General features: G+C 41.0%; 1 protein-coding gene across 1 annotated transcript in view; it reads left to right on the top strand.

Moving 5' to 3' along the window:
• The window catches only part of ARHGAP15 (Rho GTPase activating protein 15), a 779285-nt gene extending 760843 nt beyond the window's left edge, over positions 1 to 18442 (top strand). Inside the window, exon 15 of the mRNA XM_044304411.1 lies at positions 16666 to 18442. Coding sequence (XP_044160346.1) covers positions 16666 to 16837 — 172 coding nt within the window. The 3' untranslated portion in view covers positions 16838 to 18442. The remainder of the gene's footprint in view (positions 1 to 16665) is intronic.
• The last annotated feature ends 314 nt before the right edge of the window (positions 18443 to 18756 follow it).

Below are 18756 nucleotides of genomic sequence, written 5' to 3'. Positions count from 1 at the left end.
AATGTCCCCCATTGAAGTCGCCCTCAGGCCTCACACTAAATATAAATTGTTTAAGCTTGACAATTTCAGTGTAACCATCCCGCCAACTAGTGTGTAGATGTCAGGAGAGATAAGGATCAGGATGGTTGGATTTCAACATGCCCAATCTTTTTGTTTTCAAGGGAGAAAAGCTGCTTCCATAGGTGTCTGTCAGCGGTTTACTACCGATTGAGCACACATGCATGCTCGGCGTTACTGATCACGCATGTTTATGGTAGGATCATGCAGTATCACACAAGCATGTGCAGTCCAGGAACTATGGTCCATGTAAAAGGTGCATTTCCTGGACCCACAGCGGCTCAGCAGACACAAGCTCACTGCATCAGAATGAATATGGGTCTACTATCCCATAATTCACTGCATCATGGGAGCGTGGGCCAGAAGACTCATGGTCGGGCTGGAACTCACAGCATCATAGATCATTTTGAAGCCTAGAGTTCAGCTTCAGCTAAGTCACAGTTGATCCAGGAAAAGTGTCCATCACACAAATCTGCATTATGTCCTGCATTCCTCTGTTATTCCTCCTAGAAATGTATAACCACATCAACAACTGGGTGACAACACTGAAATTCTTAGCCAGACATTGGTCACCACTGATTGGGCTGCGTCAAACAGTGTAGAAACATGTTCTGCTGGCAAGGTGAAGGGTAACACTTATACAAATCTATTAATACATTTCCAAGAGGAATAACCAAAGACAAGTTTCTGCAGAGAACCTCAAGAATTGCTATTACATGGGTAATACAAATATTTACAATATAATAAGTATCAGGAGAGGTGACGATTCCCCTATAATTTGACTTTGTATCGAGGTCACAGTTGTCAGCGCTCGACAACTCTGGCTCCATCGTTCTTTCATCCGTTGGCTTCATCTATCACACTTTGTTTCATTCCTGTTTCGCGCACTTCTCATTTTGTCATGACAGAGCTCAGTTGTCTCTGTTATGACTTTAACTATATTAGTCATTTTTTTGGACGCAGTCGCCGCGTCGTTCCTATCTGGCTGCGCTAGGACGGTTCACACACGGGCAGCTCCACAATATGACAATGTCTGTTCTTTCCAACCGGTGCTTAAATCAAAATGATACCAAGCAGTCGACTTTGAGTGATTAGTGGGGATCATGCGCTGCTCCTCTCTGCTTCTCAGAATAATTTTATCTTATGCGGTGACATTTGACGTTGACATTGTACATGACCTTAATGTATGTTTTATTCCAAAGCGGGACTGACACATGAGTAACACGTATGTACAGTTTATTAGAGGCGGAGGACGTTGCAGCGCTAGGGATCAATAGGGATGTAAACTTTCTGCCCTGAACAGACTGTTGGCTACGTTCAGACATGGCAGGTTTCTTGCAGAATGTGTATTCTGCATAGGAAAATTCACTGCAAATTACAGTACAATAGATGAAATTACCAGTGCATTATTATTATTTATTAAGTGTTCTTGCATGGCAAGACCACTAACTGTTATTTCACATATATTCTTATTATTATAGCCACATTTACCACCCTAACTCCTCCCACAATTTTTACAGTACATAGACAGTAATATACCGAAACATGCGGATTGTTCCCGATTGGTGTGCTATTACTTTGTGGAACGTTTCGTCAAATGGTTCACAAAATATCGGCGTTTTTGTGGCGAAATTGGTCCCATAGGAATGAATGGCGGAATGTTCAAAGCTAGAGTGTGAGCTGAAAAATCAGGACATGATTTCTAAACTGCCACCACTCCCTCATTTTCAAGCCACCTACACAAATCTTTTATCTAAACGTTCAGCTATCCCTGCTGCCACTAAAATATCCACGGCTAAGCCATAGTGACCATTTGTTTGCAACTCACGCCGCCAATTGACATTCATTGAAACTTCACTCTAGCCATTCATTGAAACTTCACTCTAGGGCAATTTCTAAACTGCGACTGTGCCTTAATTTTTAATATTTTAGAGAAATACTATGCATCAAAATGTAGGTCTGGGTCTTGTCTTGTGATTCTTATAATATAAATCTCTTCGCTGTTGGATTTATAATTTTACAACTGTTTGAAAATGGCAACCTCCAGTGAAGTGAGCAAGTTGGAGCAGTTTGTTTTTAACTGCTCTTCTCTGCCCTTGCTGTAGAGTGAGTTGCCATAGGAACCCAGGTGTGTGAGCAGCCAGCAGTATGACAAAAGCTAGAGTGTGAGCTGAAACATCAGGACATGATTTCTAAACTGCCACCACTCCCTCATTGTCAAGCCCACCTACACAAATCGGCTGCTAATGTTTTTATAACTGTATGTTTTAATGTAACTGTGAAGCACTTTGAGCAATAACATTGCAATTAAATGTGCTATATAAATAAAAGTTGAAATGCATTTTTCACTCTATCAAGCTTGCCATGTGCACTTTTTAAATTTGATCAATCAATTGGTTAGTGTAATGTTTACTATCTTTACTCACTCCAAACACTCCACAAAAGGCGCACATACATAATACAATATAAAAGAAATAGCAATAAGCATGAACAAAACAAGTTACAGGCAGGTGCAAAAGGAGAGAGGACCCTGCCCACAAGGGCTTACAATCTACAATGTATGGAGGAAGGACACAGTAGGTGAGGGTAAAGCTGGTCATGGCGGTATAGAGGCAGCAGGGTCACTGGTTGTAGGCTTGTCTGAAGAGGTGGGCTTTCTTTTGAAGGATTCCACTGTAGGTGAGAGTCTGATATGTTGTGGTAGAGTTCCCGAGTATGGGGGATGCACAGAAGAAATCTTGGAGGCAACTGTGGGAAGAGCAGATGTGAGGAAAGAAGGAGGTCTTGTGAGGATCGAAGATTGCCTGTAGGACGGTACCAGGAGATCAGCTCATGGTTGGGGCGGCCTTGTATGTCATGGTTAGGGTTTTATACTGGCAGAGAGGTGACGCAGAAGTTTAATGTGGAAAAAGGTGGATTAGTCCGGCAACACAGTAAGTATAGATTGGAGGGGTGCAAGAGTGATAGATGGGAGGCTACAGAGGAAGATGTTACAGTAGTCCAGGCAGGAGATGATGAGGGCATCTACAAGTATTTTTGCAGGCTCCGGGTTGACGAATTGGCAGATCCAAGAGATATTTTTTATTTGGAGTCATTAGAGGATGGAAAAAGCTTGGATGTGTGGTTTGAAAGACAGGGCAGAATCAAAGATTAGATTTCCTTCCTTGCGGCTAGGCCAGTGAAGACTCCTGTTCATCCGTGTCTGGGATGAACAGGAGTCTTCACCGGCCTAGCCGCAAGGAATGAAAAGGCAGAGAAAAGCCAAGAGGATTGGCAGGTAATCCAGTGGCAATAATAACCACTGAACCAAAGAACAACGGTATACTTGGTAATAGAAGATCACACCACAATGAACTGGATCCCATGCAGACGCACTGCAACCCGAACACCATATCGGATTCGGTACAAACCGACACACGTAGGAACCAGCAGTGCAGTAACCGCTCACTGAGTTGTGTTTCCCCCTCTGGGAAACCCTGAGACCCCCTTCCGGAGATAACACAGATATTCTGGGAAATGTCTAGCTATGGAACACCAAACTAGACATAACAAAACACCCATAACATAAACCACACAAAACAAAACAAGAGGTGAGGAAGGGTAAAGGACAGAGGGAACATTGGGGAGACATCAAGGTGACATTGCCGAGACATAGGAATGACATTGATGAGACCTTGATGTTCCACAAGGTAGCCCTCAAGCACTGGGCAGATGGGATAAGCTAGACAAGAGCAAAGCTCCAGCACACACTAAGGCTGGAAGAAAACTGACTCCAGCCTGCCAGCCACAGGCAATATAAACACCAAGTGGCCACACCCAGCCAGGAAGGTAACCCCTCCAGCACCAGACAGGGAAGGAACTAAGATATAAGGGGCAGTGCACACACATGCAGACATATCGACACGTTGCCCCTGGCAACAGCATGCACGGCTAACGTGTCACGGCATACAGAAACAGGGTGGTGGGGACCTGTGCCGTGATTCTTTCTTCCAGCATTATGGAGGTAGGGGACAAACAAGAAGCACATCCTTCTGACCCAGATGGTTTTAGGGGATGGGGGATTTTTCCTTCACCTAAAGGAGTCCTCATTTTAATCTTTGCTATGAGGTACCTTCATCAACATGTACGCCACTGCTTTGGGGGCCAGCGAACTGTGGAAAAAGGTATTTTCAAGACCACTGGATGATGAATTGAAGGAATTTCACTGTATTATGATAATGACATAAGTCCTTGGGGTGTAAAGTAAGCAGAATAAGTAAATTTTCTCAGCCATTAAATAACAGATGAATAGAAATTGGCGAGCGCTGAGAGTTACATAACAAAAACAATTCTGATTGGAAACATGGTATAAACCACAGCTCCGGCTCTGCTACCTCCTCTGTGCACAATAGATGTGACTCTTCTGTTATTGTTGTCATCTTCTCTCGAAAAGACATTTTGACATGGCATCTTCTAAAATATAAATCTCTGCAACGAGCAACGTGTCACTTATTAGATGTTCCCGGCTACGTGTGATACATTCTTTAATACTTGCTGACCTAGAAGTCGAGGGACAAATGGTCAGACTGTTGCCATTTTGATACAATTAGTTTTTATGTTTTTTCAAAAACATCTGCACTAGAATAGATTTGTCTCATTAACCAGAGGTCTTCTTCTCAGGGGCTTCTCCTATAGGTGAAGAAGCACCCACCTGCAGCTCTCAACTTGGGCCTAAAAACCTTCTGCTACTTAACAAGACACCTGTATTGTACATGGCGCATGGTAGTGGGGGATTTTTTGCATTGGATGAAAATAAGCTTTAATTGAATTCTAGAACTGTGCCTGAGTAGCATGCATCAAGAAAGGCAGTCATGGGGTCCTCAGGATAGGTCATCAATTTCGCCAATCCGCTGTATGAGGAGACGGTGCGTGCAGTGCGTACGTGCCGTCTCCCATCTCTCTTCTTGCTCTGCTGCTGCTTTGCCATAGACAGCAGTGGTGAGCAGGAAGAGAGATGGGAGACGGCATGTGCACACATCGGGTTCAGCTGCTGGACGGACATGTAGCAGCACATGCACAGTCTCTGCTTCCAAAGCCAAATGTGCGCTTCTATATGTGTGCCGCAACACACACGCAGTTGCTGAAGCAACATCAGAATTTCTGAGCAGGGGCCCAGGCAGAAGATTGACAGGGCAATCTAGATGTGCGGCCCTGTCAATCAAACGGCAGGTGGGCGACTCTTCACCTGTGAGGACCATCCTTCACAGGTGAAGAACTCTAGCTAATGAGATGAATAGATCCGCTCACCTCTAAGGTTAGTTGCACACTAGCACTGCTCATTGACTGTAATGGGGCCTGGCAGGGTCCGGGCTGTTTCAAGCATTAGTACTGGGATTTGGCCAAACAAAGATGGCCTGTTCTGGCGGTGCTCCAGCCCTTTCTGACTTTGCCAGACACTATGAACCCCGTCAGGCTGTTTCTCTGCCAGAACAGCTTGCTGGAAGATTTAAATGCTTGTGTACAACTGGCCTGCTCTGCACCTTGACGCAAACTATCTGATGGTCTGACAAATAGACTCTTTTTACACTGTTGTGCCCGTCCATGGCGTCCATTGGTAGGGTTTCCTGACCGAAATCTTGGGTACAAACATTTAACAGATGCAATTCATGATACTGGTGTCTTCAAGATTGTATGAAGTGCCACTAATGTTTGTCAAAAGCCATCACTTCCTTAACACACAGTTCCATATATGAATACCAGGGTGATCACACGGGGCATAGTAGTTGTGCTGCATTGCTGTGAAACCCTACATTCCCACCATTTAACTCCTTGACTGTCATGCTCAACACTGCCTGTATCATAATCTGAGACAGGAATTACTCTGATCACAGCACCATAATCTGAGACAGGAATCACTGATCACAGCACCATATTCTGAGACAGGAATCACTCTGATCACAGCACCATAATCTGAGACAGGAATCACTGATCACAGCACCATATTCTGAGACAGGAATCACTCTGATCGCAGCACCATAATCTGAGACAGCGATCACTCTGATCGCAGCACCATAATCTGAGACAGCAATCACTCTGATCGCAGCACCATAATCTGAGACAGCAATCACTCTGATCGCAGCACCATAATCTGAGACGGCAATCACTCTGATTGCAGCACCATAATCTGAGACAGCAATCACTCTGATCGCAGCACCATAATCTGAGACCGCAATCACTCTGATGAGCAGCACCATAATCTGAGACAGGAATCACTGATCACAGCACCATATTCTGACACAGGAATCACTGATCGCAGCACCATAATCTGAGACAGCAATCACTCTGATCGCAGCACCATAATCTGAGACGGCAATCACTCTGATCGCAGCACCATAATCTGAGACAGGAATCACTGATCACAGCACCATAATCTGAGACAGGAATCACTCTGATCGCAGCACCAAACATATATAGAAAGTTCTTGAAAGGACCCCAGGACTGCCTTTCTAGATTGCATGCTGCTCAGGCACAGTTAGGTCTAGAATCTAATTCTAGTTAAAGCTCATTTCAATCCAATGCAAAAAGTCACCCATTACCATGTGCCATGTACAATACAGGAGTCTTGTTACGTGGCAGAGGAGCTTTAGGCCCAAACAGGACTGCTACCTCTGTACCTACTATAGCAACAGCCTGATAATGTCCACATGACAGCCCACATCCAACTAGGGAATCAGCATTGAAAACTCCTCTCTGAGCTTTTCATTCACAAGATATACAGTATATAATATATAAAAGGAAAAAAGATATACAGTATATAATATATAACAGGACACAAGGTATACAGTACATAATATGAGAGGACACAGATATACAGTGTACATAAGATATAGCGTATACAATACAGTTGGATGCCAAAGTTTGGGCAACCTTGTCAATCGTCATGATTTTCCTGTATAAATCGTTGGTTGTTATGATAGAAAAAGGTCAGTTAATCAATATCATATAGGAGACACACAAAGTGATATTTGAGAAGTGAAATGAAGTTTATTGGATTTACAGAAAGTGTGCTATAATTGTTTAAACAAAATTAGGCAGGTGCATAAATTTGGGCACCACAAAAAAGGAATGAAATCAATATTTAGTAGATCCTCCTTTTGCAGAAATTACAGCCTCTAAACGCTTCCTGTAGGTTCCAATGAGAGTCTGGATTCTGGTTGAAGGTATTTTGGACCATTCCTCTTTACAAAACATCTTTTAGTTCATTCAGGTTTGGTGGCTTCCGAGCACGGACAGCTCTCTTTAAGTCACACCGCAGATTTTCAATTATATTCCAGTCTGGGGACTGAGATGGCCATTCCAGAACGTTGTACTTGTTCCTCTGCATAAATGCCTTAGTGGATTTTGAGCAGTGTTTAGGGTCGTTGTCTTGTTGAAAGATCCATCCCCGGCGCAGCTTCAGCTTTGTCACTGATTCCTGGACATTGGTCTCCAGAATCTGCTGATACTGAGTGGAATCCATGCGTCCCTCAACTTTGACAAGATTCCCAGTCCCTGCACTGGCCACACAGCCCCACAGCATGATGGAACCACCACCATATTTTACTGTAGGTAGCAGGTGTTTTTCTTGGAATGCTGTGTTCTTTTTCCTCCATGCCTAACGCCCCTTGTTATGGCCAAAAAACTCAATTTTAGTTTCATCAGTCCACAGCACCTTATTCCAAAATGAAGCTGGCTTGTCCAAATGTGCTTTAGTCCACCGCAAGCGGCACTTTTTGTGCTGTGGGCGGAGAAAAGGCTTCCTCTGCATCCCTCTCGCATACAGCTCTCCTTGTGTAAAGTGCACCGAATGGTTGAACGATGCACAGTGACTCCATCTGCAGCAGGATGATGTTGTAGGTCTTTGGTGCTGGTCTGTGGGTTGATTCTGACTGTTCTCACCATTCGTCGCTTCTGTCTATCCGAGATTTTTCTTGGTCTGCCACTTCGAGCCTTAACTTGAGCTGAGCCTGTGGTCTTCCATTTTCTCAATATGTTCCTAACTGTGGAAACAGACGGCGGAAATCTCTGAGACAGCTTTCTGTATCTTTCCCCTAAACCATGATGGTGAACAATCTTTGTCTTCAGGTCATTTGAGAGTTGTTTTGAGACCCCCATGTTGCTACTCTTCAGAGAAAATTAAAAGAGGAGGGAAACTTACAATTGACCCCCTTAAATACTCTTTCTCATAATTGGATTCACCTGTGTATGTAGGTCAGGGGTCACTGAGCTTACCAAGCCAATCTGAGTTCCAATAATTAGTTCTAAAGGTTTCGGAATCAATAAAATGACAACAACAGTGCCCAAATGTATGCACCTGCCTAATTGTGTTTAAACAATTATAGCACACTTTCTGTAAATCCAATAAACTTCATTTCACTTCTCAGATATCACTGTGTGTGTCTCCTATATGATATATTTAACTGACATTTTTTATCGTAACAACCAACGATTTATACAGGAAAATCATGACTATTAACAAGGTTGCCCAAACTTTCGCATCCCACTGTATATAATAAAGCACACAATATATACACTATATAATATATAAAATAAATTACACAAGATATACACTATACAATATATAAAATTACACAAGATATACAGTATATAATATAATAGAGTACACAAGATATACAGTACAGTATATAATATGAGAGGACACAAGATATACAGTATATAATATGAGAGGACACAAGATATACAGTAAAGTATATAATGAGAGGACACAAGATATAAAGTATATAATAGAGGTCACACAATATACAGTATATAATAGGACATAAAATATACAGTATATAATATATTATAGAGTACACAAGATACACAGTATAAAATAGAGGGCACACAATATACAGTATATAATAGAGGACATAAGATATACAGTATATAATATATAGAGTATACAGGATACACCGTATAATATATAATGCAAGACACAGGAAAAATAACATAAATGAATATCAATATCTGTGTAGTCCATGTCTTCTATTTGGTGGGATCACCCGTTATCCTGAATCTACTCCACACTGTGTGGATAACAATTTCTAGATCTATATTACATCATGTCTCTTTTGATGTGTAATATAATCTTGACTTAAAAGATTATTATTTATGACCTATTTTTTGGGAGTGGAATTATTTATGACTCTCTTTCTTATTAAATTTCATTTCTAATTAAGTGAAAGTAATCTCATTACTAAGAAACGTACCATATGTATATATGATTCTACATATAATTTCATTAATGGGATTCTGCCCGGATGTATGCACAGTTCCTTATGCCCATAAAACCTGCCTTAAAGAGTCATTTCAATCAAAAACTGCTACCTGGACTGATCCATTTTCTTGCCCAAAGGGAAAGAAAAATGTGCCAAAATGTGTCAAGTCAGACAACATTTTTAAAGGGTTTACTTTTTAAGGTCCCTTAACAATAAACTTGTCACTAAGTTTCCGCATTGCTTGGACTCCCAGCAAGCAGCTGCCGTTAGTAGGGAAATCATACAATAAAGGGGCAGTTCACACTGGTTTGCCTTCCTCTGGATCAACTTGCAGGATGACAGGCCGAACTGGATGGACAGATGTCTTTTTTCGGCCTTATGTACCATGTTACTATGTTACACAGCAGCCACGGCTTTAAGCCATTGCTCTGTGATCCTCAGCATTCACGTGTCCAACTGGTGACGTTTCAGTGAGAATTAGACAACGCTTTTACTGTAAATTAGTCTGGCTAGTAACTGAATGTGCCTAATATTTGACAACCATTTTTGTAAACCAGATATAAGTCCAGAGGGTTGTCACCTCTCTTCCCCTGCTCTTCTTGAGAAACGAGTCCATTATTTAACAAGTGGGGACAATGAGCACAGAAGATAGATATGACATCTGTGCTCCTAATGGAGTTCCATCTAATATGTACAACGATGAAGGAAGGAATAGATACACGCGAGGTACTCTTCAATTAAAGAGAGAAAACCCCACAATAATCACTGAAATAACTTGAAACTGATAAAAGTAATAAATAAAAATTTACTGAAAATCAACTAATGAAAATCAGATATTGCTTTTGAAACAAACTAATGAAGCTGGACGGGACAAAAATGATGGTCCCCATAGAAAAGATTAAAAATAATTTGACCACGGGGACATGTTAAACTAAGGTGTGTCCTGTAATTAGCATCACAGGTGTCTTCAAACTTGGAATTAATCAGTCTGCCTATTTAGAGGGTGAAAAGTAGTCACTGTGCGGTTTGGTATGATGGTGTGTACTACACCAGTGTTTCCCAACCAGTGTGCCTCCAGCTGTTGCAAAACTACAACTCCCAGCATGGCCGGACATGCCTTTGGCTGTGCGGGCATGCTGGGAGTTGTAATTTTGCAACAGCTGGAGGCACACTGGTTGGGAAACACTGTACTACACTGAACATGGACCAACAAAAGCTAAGAGGGCAGAGTTATCTCAGGAAATCAGAAAGAAAATTATGGACAAACCTGTTAATGTTAAAGGCTAGAAGACCATCTCCAAATGGCTTAATGTTCCTGTTACTACAGTTGCATGTATTATTCAGAAGCTTAAAGGCTATGTACACCTTTGGGGGCAGTTGTTTTATTATTGCATTCTACTCATTTTGAGCTAAAAATTATTTTTAAATTGGCCTTATAAAAAAAAAAAATGTGGAGCCTTTTTTCTGTACAGGGCTGAGATGCTCTACTAGCTGCCTATGAATTCTCTCTCTCTTCCATCAGCCAGCTTACCTGACGGACTCCTTATCTCTGCTCTCTGACATTATAAACACTCATTATAGCTCAATCCTTATCTTACTGATAAGAATGTGGCTTAAATAGTGGTGTAGCAAACTTAACACTCAAACTTTTAACTCAAATTTCTTAACTCATCATAATATCCCAAAACAAAAGCCACTGAAAAGCAATTGAAGGTGTCGGTGTAACACAACTAGTTTAGTTAACACGTGTAGTTAAAGCATGTGTGTTACCTCTACTACACCTGTAAGTGTTTATGACATCTTAGTAATTTAGAGATAGGGGCTATTAAAAGACCGACATAAAGTGAAAGTACCAGTCATACTGCAAGAAAAAACTGTTAACCCTTTGTGAGAGAAGGCTCAATATTTTTTATAAAGACTAATAAAAAAAATGATTTTTAGCCCAAAATGAGTAAAAAGCAATCACTGCAATGCAATATACACCTCTGAAGGTGTACATAACCTTTTAGGACTATAGGACTGTAGCCAACCTCCCTGGACGTGGCAACAAGAGGAAAATTGATGACAAATTAAGGAGACTGGAAATACGAATGGTAATCAAAGAGCCAGTCTTTGCCAAAGTGAACTTAATGGAAGACGACCGAGGAGGAAACCACAGTTAAAAGAAAATCATAAAAAAGCGTGACTGGAATTTGCCAAATATATATTGACAAGTCACAAAGCTTCTGGGAGAATGTCCTTTGGACAGATGAGACAAAACTGGAGCTTTTTTGGCAAGTCACGTCAGCTCTGTGTTCACAGAAGTAAAAATGAAGCATACAAAGCAAAGAACACCTACTGTGAAACATGGAGGAGGCTCGGTCATATTTTGGGGTTGCTTTGCTACATTTGGCATAGTCTTGAATCTGTGCAGAGTACAATGAAATCAAGATTATCAAGGCATTCTGGAGTGATATATGCTGCCAAGTGTCAGAAAGCTTGGTCTCAGTCACAGCTCATGGATTCTCCAACAAGATAATGACTCAAAACACACAGCTTATAAACATCCAAGAATGGCTAATAGCAAAGCGGTCTGGAGGAGGCAGCCTTCAAACCTGAGACAGCTGGAGCAGTCTGCTCACGAGGAGTGGCCAAAATACCTGTGGACAGGTGCAGAAGTCTCACTGAGGGTTAGGCTAGGACTACATGGTGACAACTACACTGATGTGTCACGCGACATTCATGTCTCACCAAATATTGTGAAACATTTATTGTAATGATAGTCTATGGTGTCGCACTGCGATGTCGTGTTGCAGTCGCCGCATATCACAGTGTGCCACCATGGACTATCATTACAATAAATATCATGCGACATTAGTGTGACAAATAGTCGCATGACACATGTCGCCGTGTACCCTAGCCTTACAGAAATCGCTTGATTGCAGTGATTGCCTCAAAAGGTTGCACAAGGTTTTCATAGACTCAGGATAGGTTATCAGTATCTGATCAGTGGGGGTCCAATACCCAGGACCCCTGACAATCAGCTGTTTGAGAAGGAAGCGGTACTCACGGTAGTGAATGGGGCTGAGCTGAGATACCAAGCACAGCCGCTATATAATGTACAGCGAGGTGCTTGGTGAGCACTGATGACTGAGGATAGGTCATCAGTATTAAAGTCACTTTTAAGGGTACCATTTTTGTCCAGGCATCTATCTATCTATCAACCTCATCTATCTATCTACAGTTAGGTCCATATATATTTGGACAGAGACAACATTTTTCTAATCTCTGTTCTGTACATTACCACAATGGATTTTGAACAGAACAATTCAGATGCAGGTGAAGTTCAGGCTTTCAGCTTTAATTAAATGGGTTGAACAAAATGATTGCATAAAAATGTGAGGAACTAAAGCATTTTTTAAACTCAATCCCTTCATTTCAGGGGCTCAAAAGTAATTGGACAAATTAAATAATTGTTTATAAAATGTTTTGAAAACCCTTTGTTGGCAATGATTGCCTGAAGTCTTGAGCTCATGGACATCACCAGACGTTGTGTTTCCTCCTTGTTAACGCTCGGCCCGGCCTTTACTGCAGCCGTTTTCAGTTGCTGTTTGTGGCCTTTCTGTCTGAAGTTTATTCTTTAACAAGTGAAATTCTCTATTAGGTTCAGATCCGGTGACCGACTCGGCCATTCAAGAATATTCCACTTCTTTGCTGTAATAAACTCCTGGGTTGCTTTGGCTTTATGTTTTGGGTCATTGTCCATCTGTATTATGAAACGCCAACCAATCAGTTTGGCTGGATTTGAGTGCACAGTCTGTCTCTGAAAACCCCAGAATTCATCCGGCTGCTTCTGTCCTGTGTCACATCATCAGTAAACACTAGGGCCCCGGGGCCACTGGCAGCCATGCACGCCCAAGCATCACACTGCCTTCGCCGTGTTCTACAGATGATGTGGAATGCTTTGGATCATGAGCTGTACCGTGCCTTCCCCATACTTTTTTCTTTCCATCATTCTGGTAGAGGTTGATCTTGGTTTCATCTGTCCAAAGAATGTTCTTCCAGAAGTGTGCTAGTTTTTAAAGATTTTTTTTTTTAGCAAAGTCCAATCTATTCTTGAGGCTTATGAGTGGCTGCACCGTGCAGAGACCCCTCTGTATTTACTTTCATGCAGTCTTCTCTTTGGTAGATTTGGATATTGATGCACATATATCCTGGGGAGTGTTGTTCACTTGGTCGGCTGTTGTGAAGGGGTTTCTCTTTACCATGGTAATTATTCTGCCATCATCCACCACTGTTGTCTTCCGTGGGCGTCTAGATCTTTTTGCATTGTTGAGGTCACCAGTGCTTTCTTTCTTTCTCAGGATGTACAAAACTGTAGATTTTGCTGCTCCTAATAGTGTAGTAATTTCTCGGATGGGTTTTTTCTGTTTTCGAAGATGAAGGATGGCTTGTTTCACCTCCTTTGACCGCATGTTTACTTCTCAGCAAAATCTTCAAAATGCAAGCACCACACCTCAAATCAACTCCAGGCCTTTTATGTGCTTAATTGACAATTAAATAATGAAGGAATTGCCCACGCCTGCCCATGAAACAGCCTTTGAGTCGATTGTCCAATTACTTTTGGTCCTTTTAAAAACAGGGTGCCAAATTTAAAGGAGCTGAAACTCCTAAACCCTTCATCCAATTTTAATGTGGATACCCTCAAATGCAAGCTAAAATGTCCATTATATAACTATAACTTGAATATGTTTTAGTAAACATGTAATAAAAACAAAATTAGTGTCAGTGTCCAAATATATATGGTTCTAACTGTATGTATCTATCTACATAGTGTTCCAAATTTTTATGCAAATTGGATTTAAGATGTAATTTTTTGTTTTTTAATAAAACTCATGGTTGGTATCGTGTCTCAGGGCTCTTTGGATCACTGAAATCGATCTCAAACACCTGTGATAATTAGTTTGGGCCTAATTAAAGGAAAACCACTAAAGAAGGACATTCCACATTATTAAGCAGGCCACAGGTTTCAAGCAATGTGGGAAAGAAAAAGGATCTCTCTGCTCCCAAAAAGCGCCAAATAGTGCAATACCTTGGACAAGGTATGAAAACATTAGATAGTTGACGAGAACTTAAGCGTGATCATCTTAATGTGAAGAGAATTGTGGCTGATCCAGAGCAAAGACGGGTTAGTGCAGATGAAAGCAGAACTAGGAAGGTTTCTGCCAGACAAATTAATTGGCTTAAGAGAGCAGCTGCTAAAATGTCATTACAACGCAGCAACCTGTGAACCTCAAGGTGTAGGATCCTCCAGAGAACTTAAGTTGTAAATAACCCTACTATTTGGCCACCCATTAACCAGCGCTCACAAGCAGGAAGGGTTGCTCTGGGCCCAGACATACAGTACATGAAGACTAATTTTCAAACCGTCTTGTATGCTGATAAGTGCTGTGCAGCCCTGGATGGTCCAGATGGATGGAGTAGTGGATGGTTGGTGGATGACCACCATGTTTCAGCAAGGCTGTGACATCAGCAAGGAGGTGGTGGAGTCATGTTTTGGGCCAGAATCATAGGTAGAGATCTGGTAGGCCCCCCGAGGTGTGAAAATGACCTCAGCAAAGTATATAGAGTTTCTGACTGACCACTTTCTTCTATGGTACAAAAAGAACCATGCCTTCCGCAGCAAATTCATCTTCATGCTGACAATGTACCATCTCATGGTGCAAAGAAGACCTGAGTCATTGGCTGCCATGGGAGAGAAACTCATGGTCACCATCCTCCCCTGACCTCAACCCTATTGAGGACCTTTGGAGTAAGACAAAGGTCTATGTAGGTGGGAGGCAGTTTATAGCAAAACAGCAGCTCTGGTAGGCTATACTGACATCCTTCAAAGAAATTCAAGCAAAAACTCTACAAAACAAGTTCAATGGATGCAAGAATTGTGACGGTGATAATAAAGAAGGAGTCTTATCTTAACATGTAACTTGGCCTGTTAATATGTGTTTGATTGAAATAGCTTTTGATTTCAGTAAATGTGTACGGGTTCCTGTTTTATAGGCTAGGGCAGCTCTAAAGCCCGCCCATTAGTTCCGGTGACATCACAGGGAACACTGCTAGGTCGAAGCCTCTGCCTAGCAGAGACCCGGCACGTCACCGGATCTGCTGAGTAAGCCCTTGCCCTGCACAATTCAGCACATGAAATGCTCCTGTGCTTATATCAGAGGGCCTGTCTGGGTGAAGAAGGGGATAAACCCCTTTAATGCTGCAAATTCAACAAATGACAATTTTCAGTTTAACCTATAAAATTTTGGGAAACTCTGTTGTGCATAATAATTTGGAACACTGCATTTTGAGTTTAGTGATAGATAGATAGATAGATAGATAGATAGATAGATAGATAGATAGATAGATAGATAGGAGATAGATGGATGGATAGGAGATAGATAGATATTAATGATGAGCAAAGTATTCATAAATTCGATTTGACTGATTTGCCAAATGTTACAAAAAAATCTGCTTCATGACGAAGCACATTTCTTTGTAATTAGTGGGTGCAATAACATTGTACCCCTCAGATGCCGCGTTCATACAAGATTACGGCATCTAGTATTAATAAGAGAGTGTAACAAAAAAACATACCTGATCCATTTGCTTTCGACGGGCCGACTGCTGCCATCTTGTTTAAAGGTCTGGCGCAAAATCTCACGCGGCCCAATATGACATCATGCCGGCCGGCGTGGTGACATCATACATCACCCCTCACGGAATTTCGTCCGAGATCTTCAAGCAAGATGGCAGCAGGCAAATGGATCAGGTAAGTATTTTAGGTAGTGTTTTTTTACACTATTTCAGTTTAAATCGATTCTCTACCGATATCACTAATAGATCAGCCGCTCCGCTTTAGAATTCATTTTATCTGTTTTATTTAAAGAAATTTCATCCCTCTCCCGCATAATAAAAACATCGGCTTTGACTAAAATTAACTATGCAGCCAGTAATGTGTCCTAGAATGGAATAATTATTAGCTACTTTTATATCCCATGAAACAATGTTTTATTTCAGGAAAGTAATAAGAATCCTCTGATTGTGGTTATTTTGATTGAGTCGTTGGAGAAAATACCGAAAGCAAGTGATTTCATCTTTTTTTATTTCAAACGGCAAAATGATTAGAAATTAGATTTTCACGGCCAACATATCTAAGTGGCCTGTATTTAATTCTCCGCTTCAGAGAGATGTAAGACTACAATGCGCTTAGGAAACAGTGGTGCTAATTGCTGCTTCTTTAGGTAACAACTTTTTATTCCCAAAGGAGCCTAAATTTGTCAACTTGGAGAATTAACCCCCGATGAAGTGGAGGAATGGAAACTAATACGTCCTATTGTTGTTTTCACAGGATTGTCGTCAATGCCTCTGTGAACCTCATGTCAACACAGAGCTTGGGGATTGTCTTTGGACCGACCCTTCTGAGACCCAAGAATGATTCAGGGAACATGGTCGTCTGCATGGTTTATCACAATCAAATTGTAGAGATGATGTTATTAGAATTTGATGCCATCTTCTGTTAATTAGAACTGAATTGGGCACAAGCACATTAGTCAATATTTAGCACAAAAAAGATCCAGTGCATGGCAAGTCAACCTCAAAGTCCCAATACAAGATCTGAGATAGGACCCAATCATTCATAGTAGTTCTCATATGGGACCAAGGGACATTTTGGTTCCCCTGTCGGCTCCAGGACTTGGGTGCATATGATACCTTTGAAGTCACTATAATTATGCTATGTTATAGTTACACCGCAAACCAAATTTAGAGATGGGAGCCTCAGTCTATGATCTCTCCACCCTGGAGGGCCGCTGATACATTTAAAGGGGGTTTCCAGGAGAATAATTAAAACAAAATGGAGCAGAATGGAATAAAAATAACAAATAATCATTACTCACCTGCCTGATCCCCTGTGCTCTGCACTTCCTGCTCCCACTCAGCCTATCAATGGCCACAGTGGGGACCTGCCCAAACCAATGATTGGCCAACAAGGTAATCCAAGCCCTTTCCTGTGTGTCAAGCTTGGAACAAGGAACTTGAGATCTTTTTGGATTAGAGTAGCAAAGTGTGGACCAGTGAAGTATTATTTGGTAATTTTAACCTATTTTGCCTAAGGTTTTGAAACCCTTTAAACGTTCATGGTCCCCAATCTGAATTGGTGTGGTGCAAAGCTTCATTTTCACAGCAACATTTTAGTGGAGATGGTCAATTATCCCTGGGCTCTTTCTTGGTTATAGGACCTGATCACAGGGGTTTGAGCAGTATGACTTTACTCTCTTTGTCAACTGCTTTATCCTTGGGCTTGAGTATAGACTAGCCAGTTTGTAGTATGGAAAATCATGATATTTTTTCTTTCATTTTCCTTCATTTTTTGGCCATAGAAATATATTGTTGCCTTAGGTCCTAAGATTCCTTATACCCCAAAGCTCCCTACATACATTTGTTTGAATTAAATTAAATGGAGGCCCCCTAAACTGTGAATGTCTTAGACATTATTATTATTATTATTATTCAAATTCTTTACTTACCGTCAATAAGCAAAAAGATGATAAATTCCTCCCATAGAGTCAAACAATAAAAATGTTTTGCTTGCTGCCACCACCAGGGGGAGCTTAGGAGCTTACTGCATACTATGTTATTAATTTTAATGTATCAACACTATGCATTGCCCCTAATAGTTGTTTCTGGCACCCAGAAATATGTCATTAAACTCTATCTATACCAGGGATTTGGATCTGAATCAGAAAAACTGAGTTTTGACCTCTATAGAAATACATTAAAAAAGAAAATCATCAGCACAGAATTTTCAATCTATTTAGATTACAAAAATATCTAATGCACAATAGTAGACATTCATTGTAAGACTTGACCATGTTTTAGGTGGGTGCACAACTTTTTTGTTTCTGTATATACAGTATGAATTTTATAGGCTCTGATTTGTACTTTGTTTTATACTATACATGAGAAGCTTTTTTATGGAATTGTGAAGGTCTGCGTGTACAGTATGACATGAATGTAATGAAGATACCCGAGCACAGAAATGAATCAATGTATGAAACGTCTTTGGGTAGTTCATGTGTTCCATATTGTACGGGAACATCTTGCACCATTATAATGTTACGCAGTTATTGCTTTTGTTTTGTATCATTTATCAATAAACAATGTTTTGAATATACTGAAACTTTTAGGAAGTCCAAAAAGCCCCAAAATCCCCCTTTTTAATAAATAATAATTGGGGGGAATAGGATTTCAATAAAATATTGGATGGTAAGAATGTAACTGGCTGGAGAGTTTTGATAAAACAGCGCTGCTTCAAAGAATATCAATGCAGCCTCCTTCTTAAAGGGTTGTGTCACTTCAGTAAGTGGCATTTATCATGTAGAGAAAATTAATACAAGGCACTAACTAATGTATTGTGATTCTCCATATTGCTACATTTGCT

Source organism: Bufo gargarizans, chromosome 8, assembly GCF_014858855.1.
Source record: "Bufo gargarizans isolate SCDJY-AF-19 chromosome 8, ASM1485885v1, whole genome shotgun sequence".
NCBI lineage: Eukaryota > Metazoa > Chordata > Amphibia > Anura > Bufonidae > Bufo > Bufo gargarizans.
This window is presented reverse-complemented; position numbering and strand designations above follow the sequence as displayed.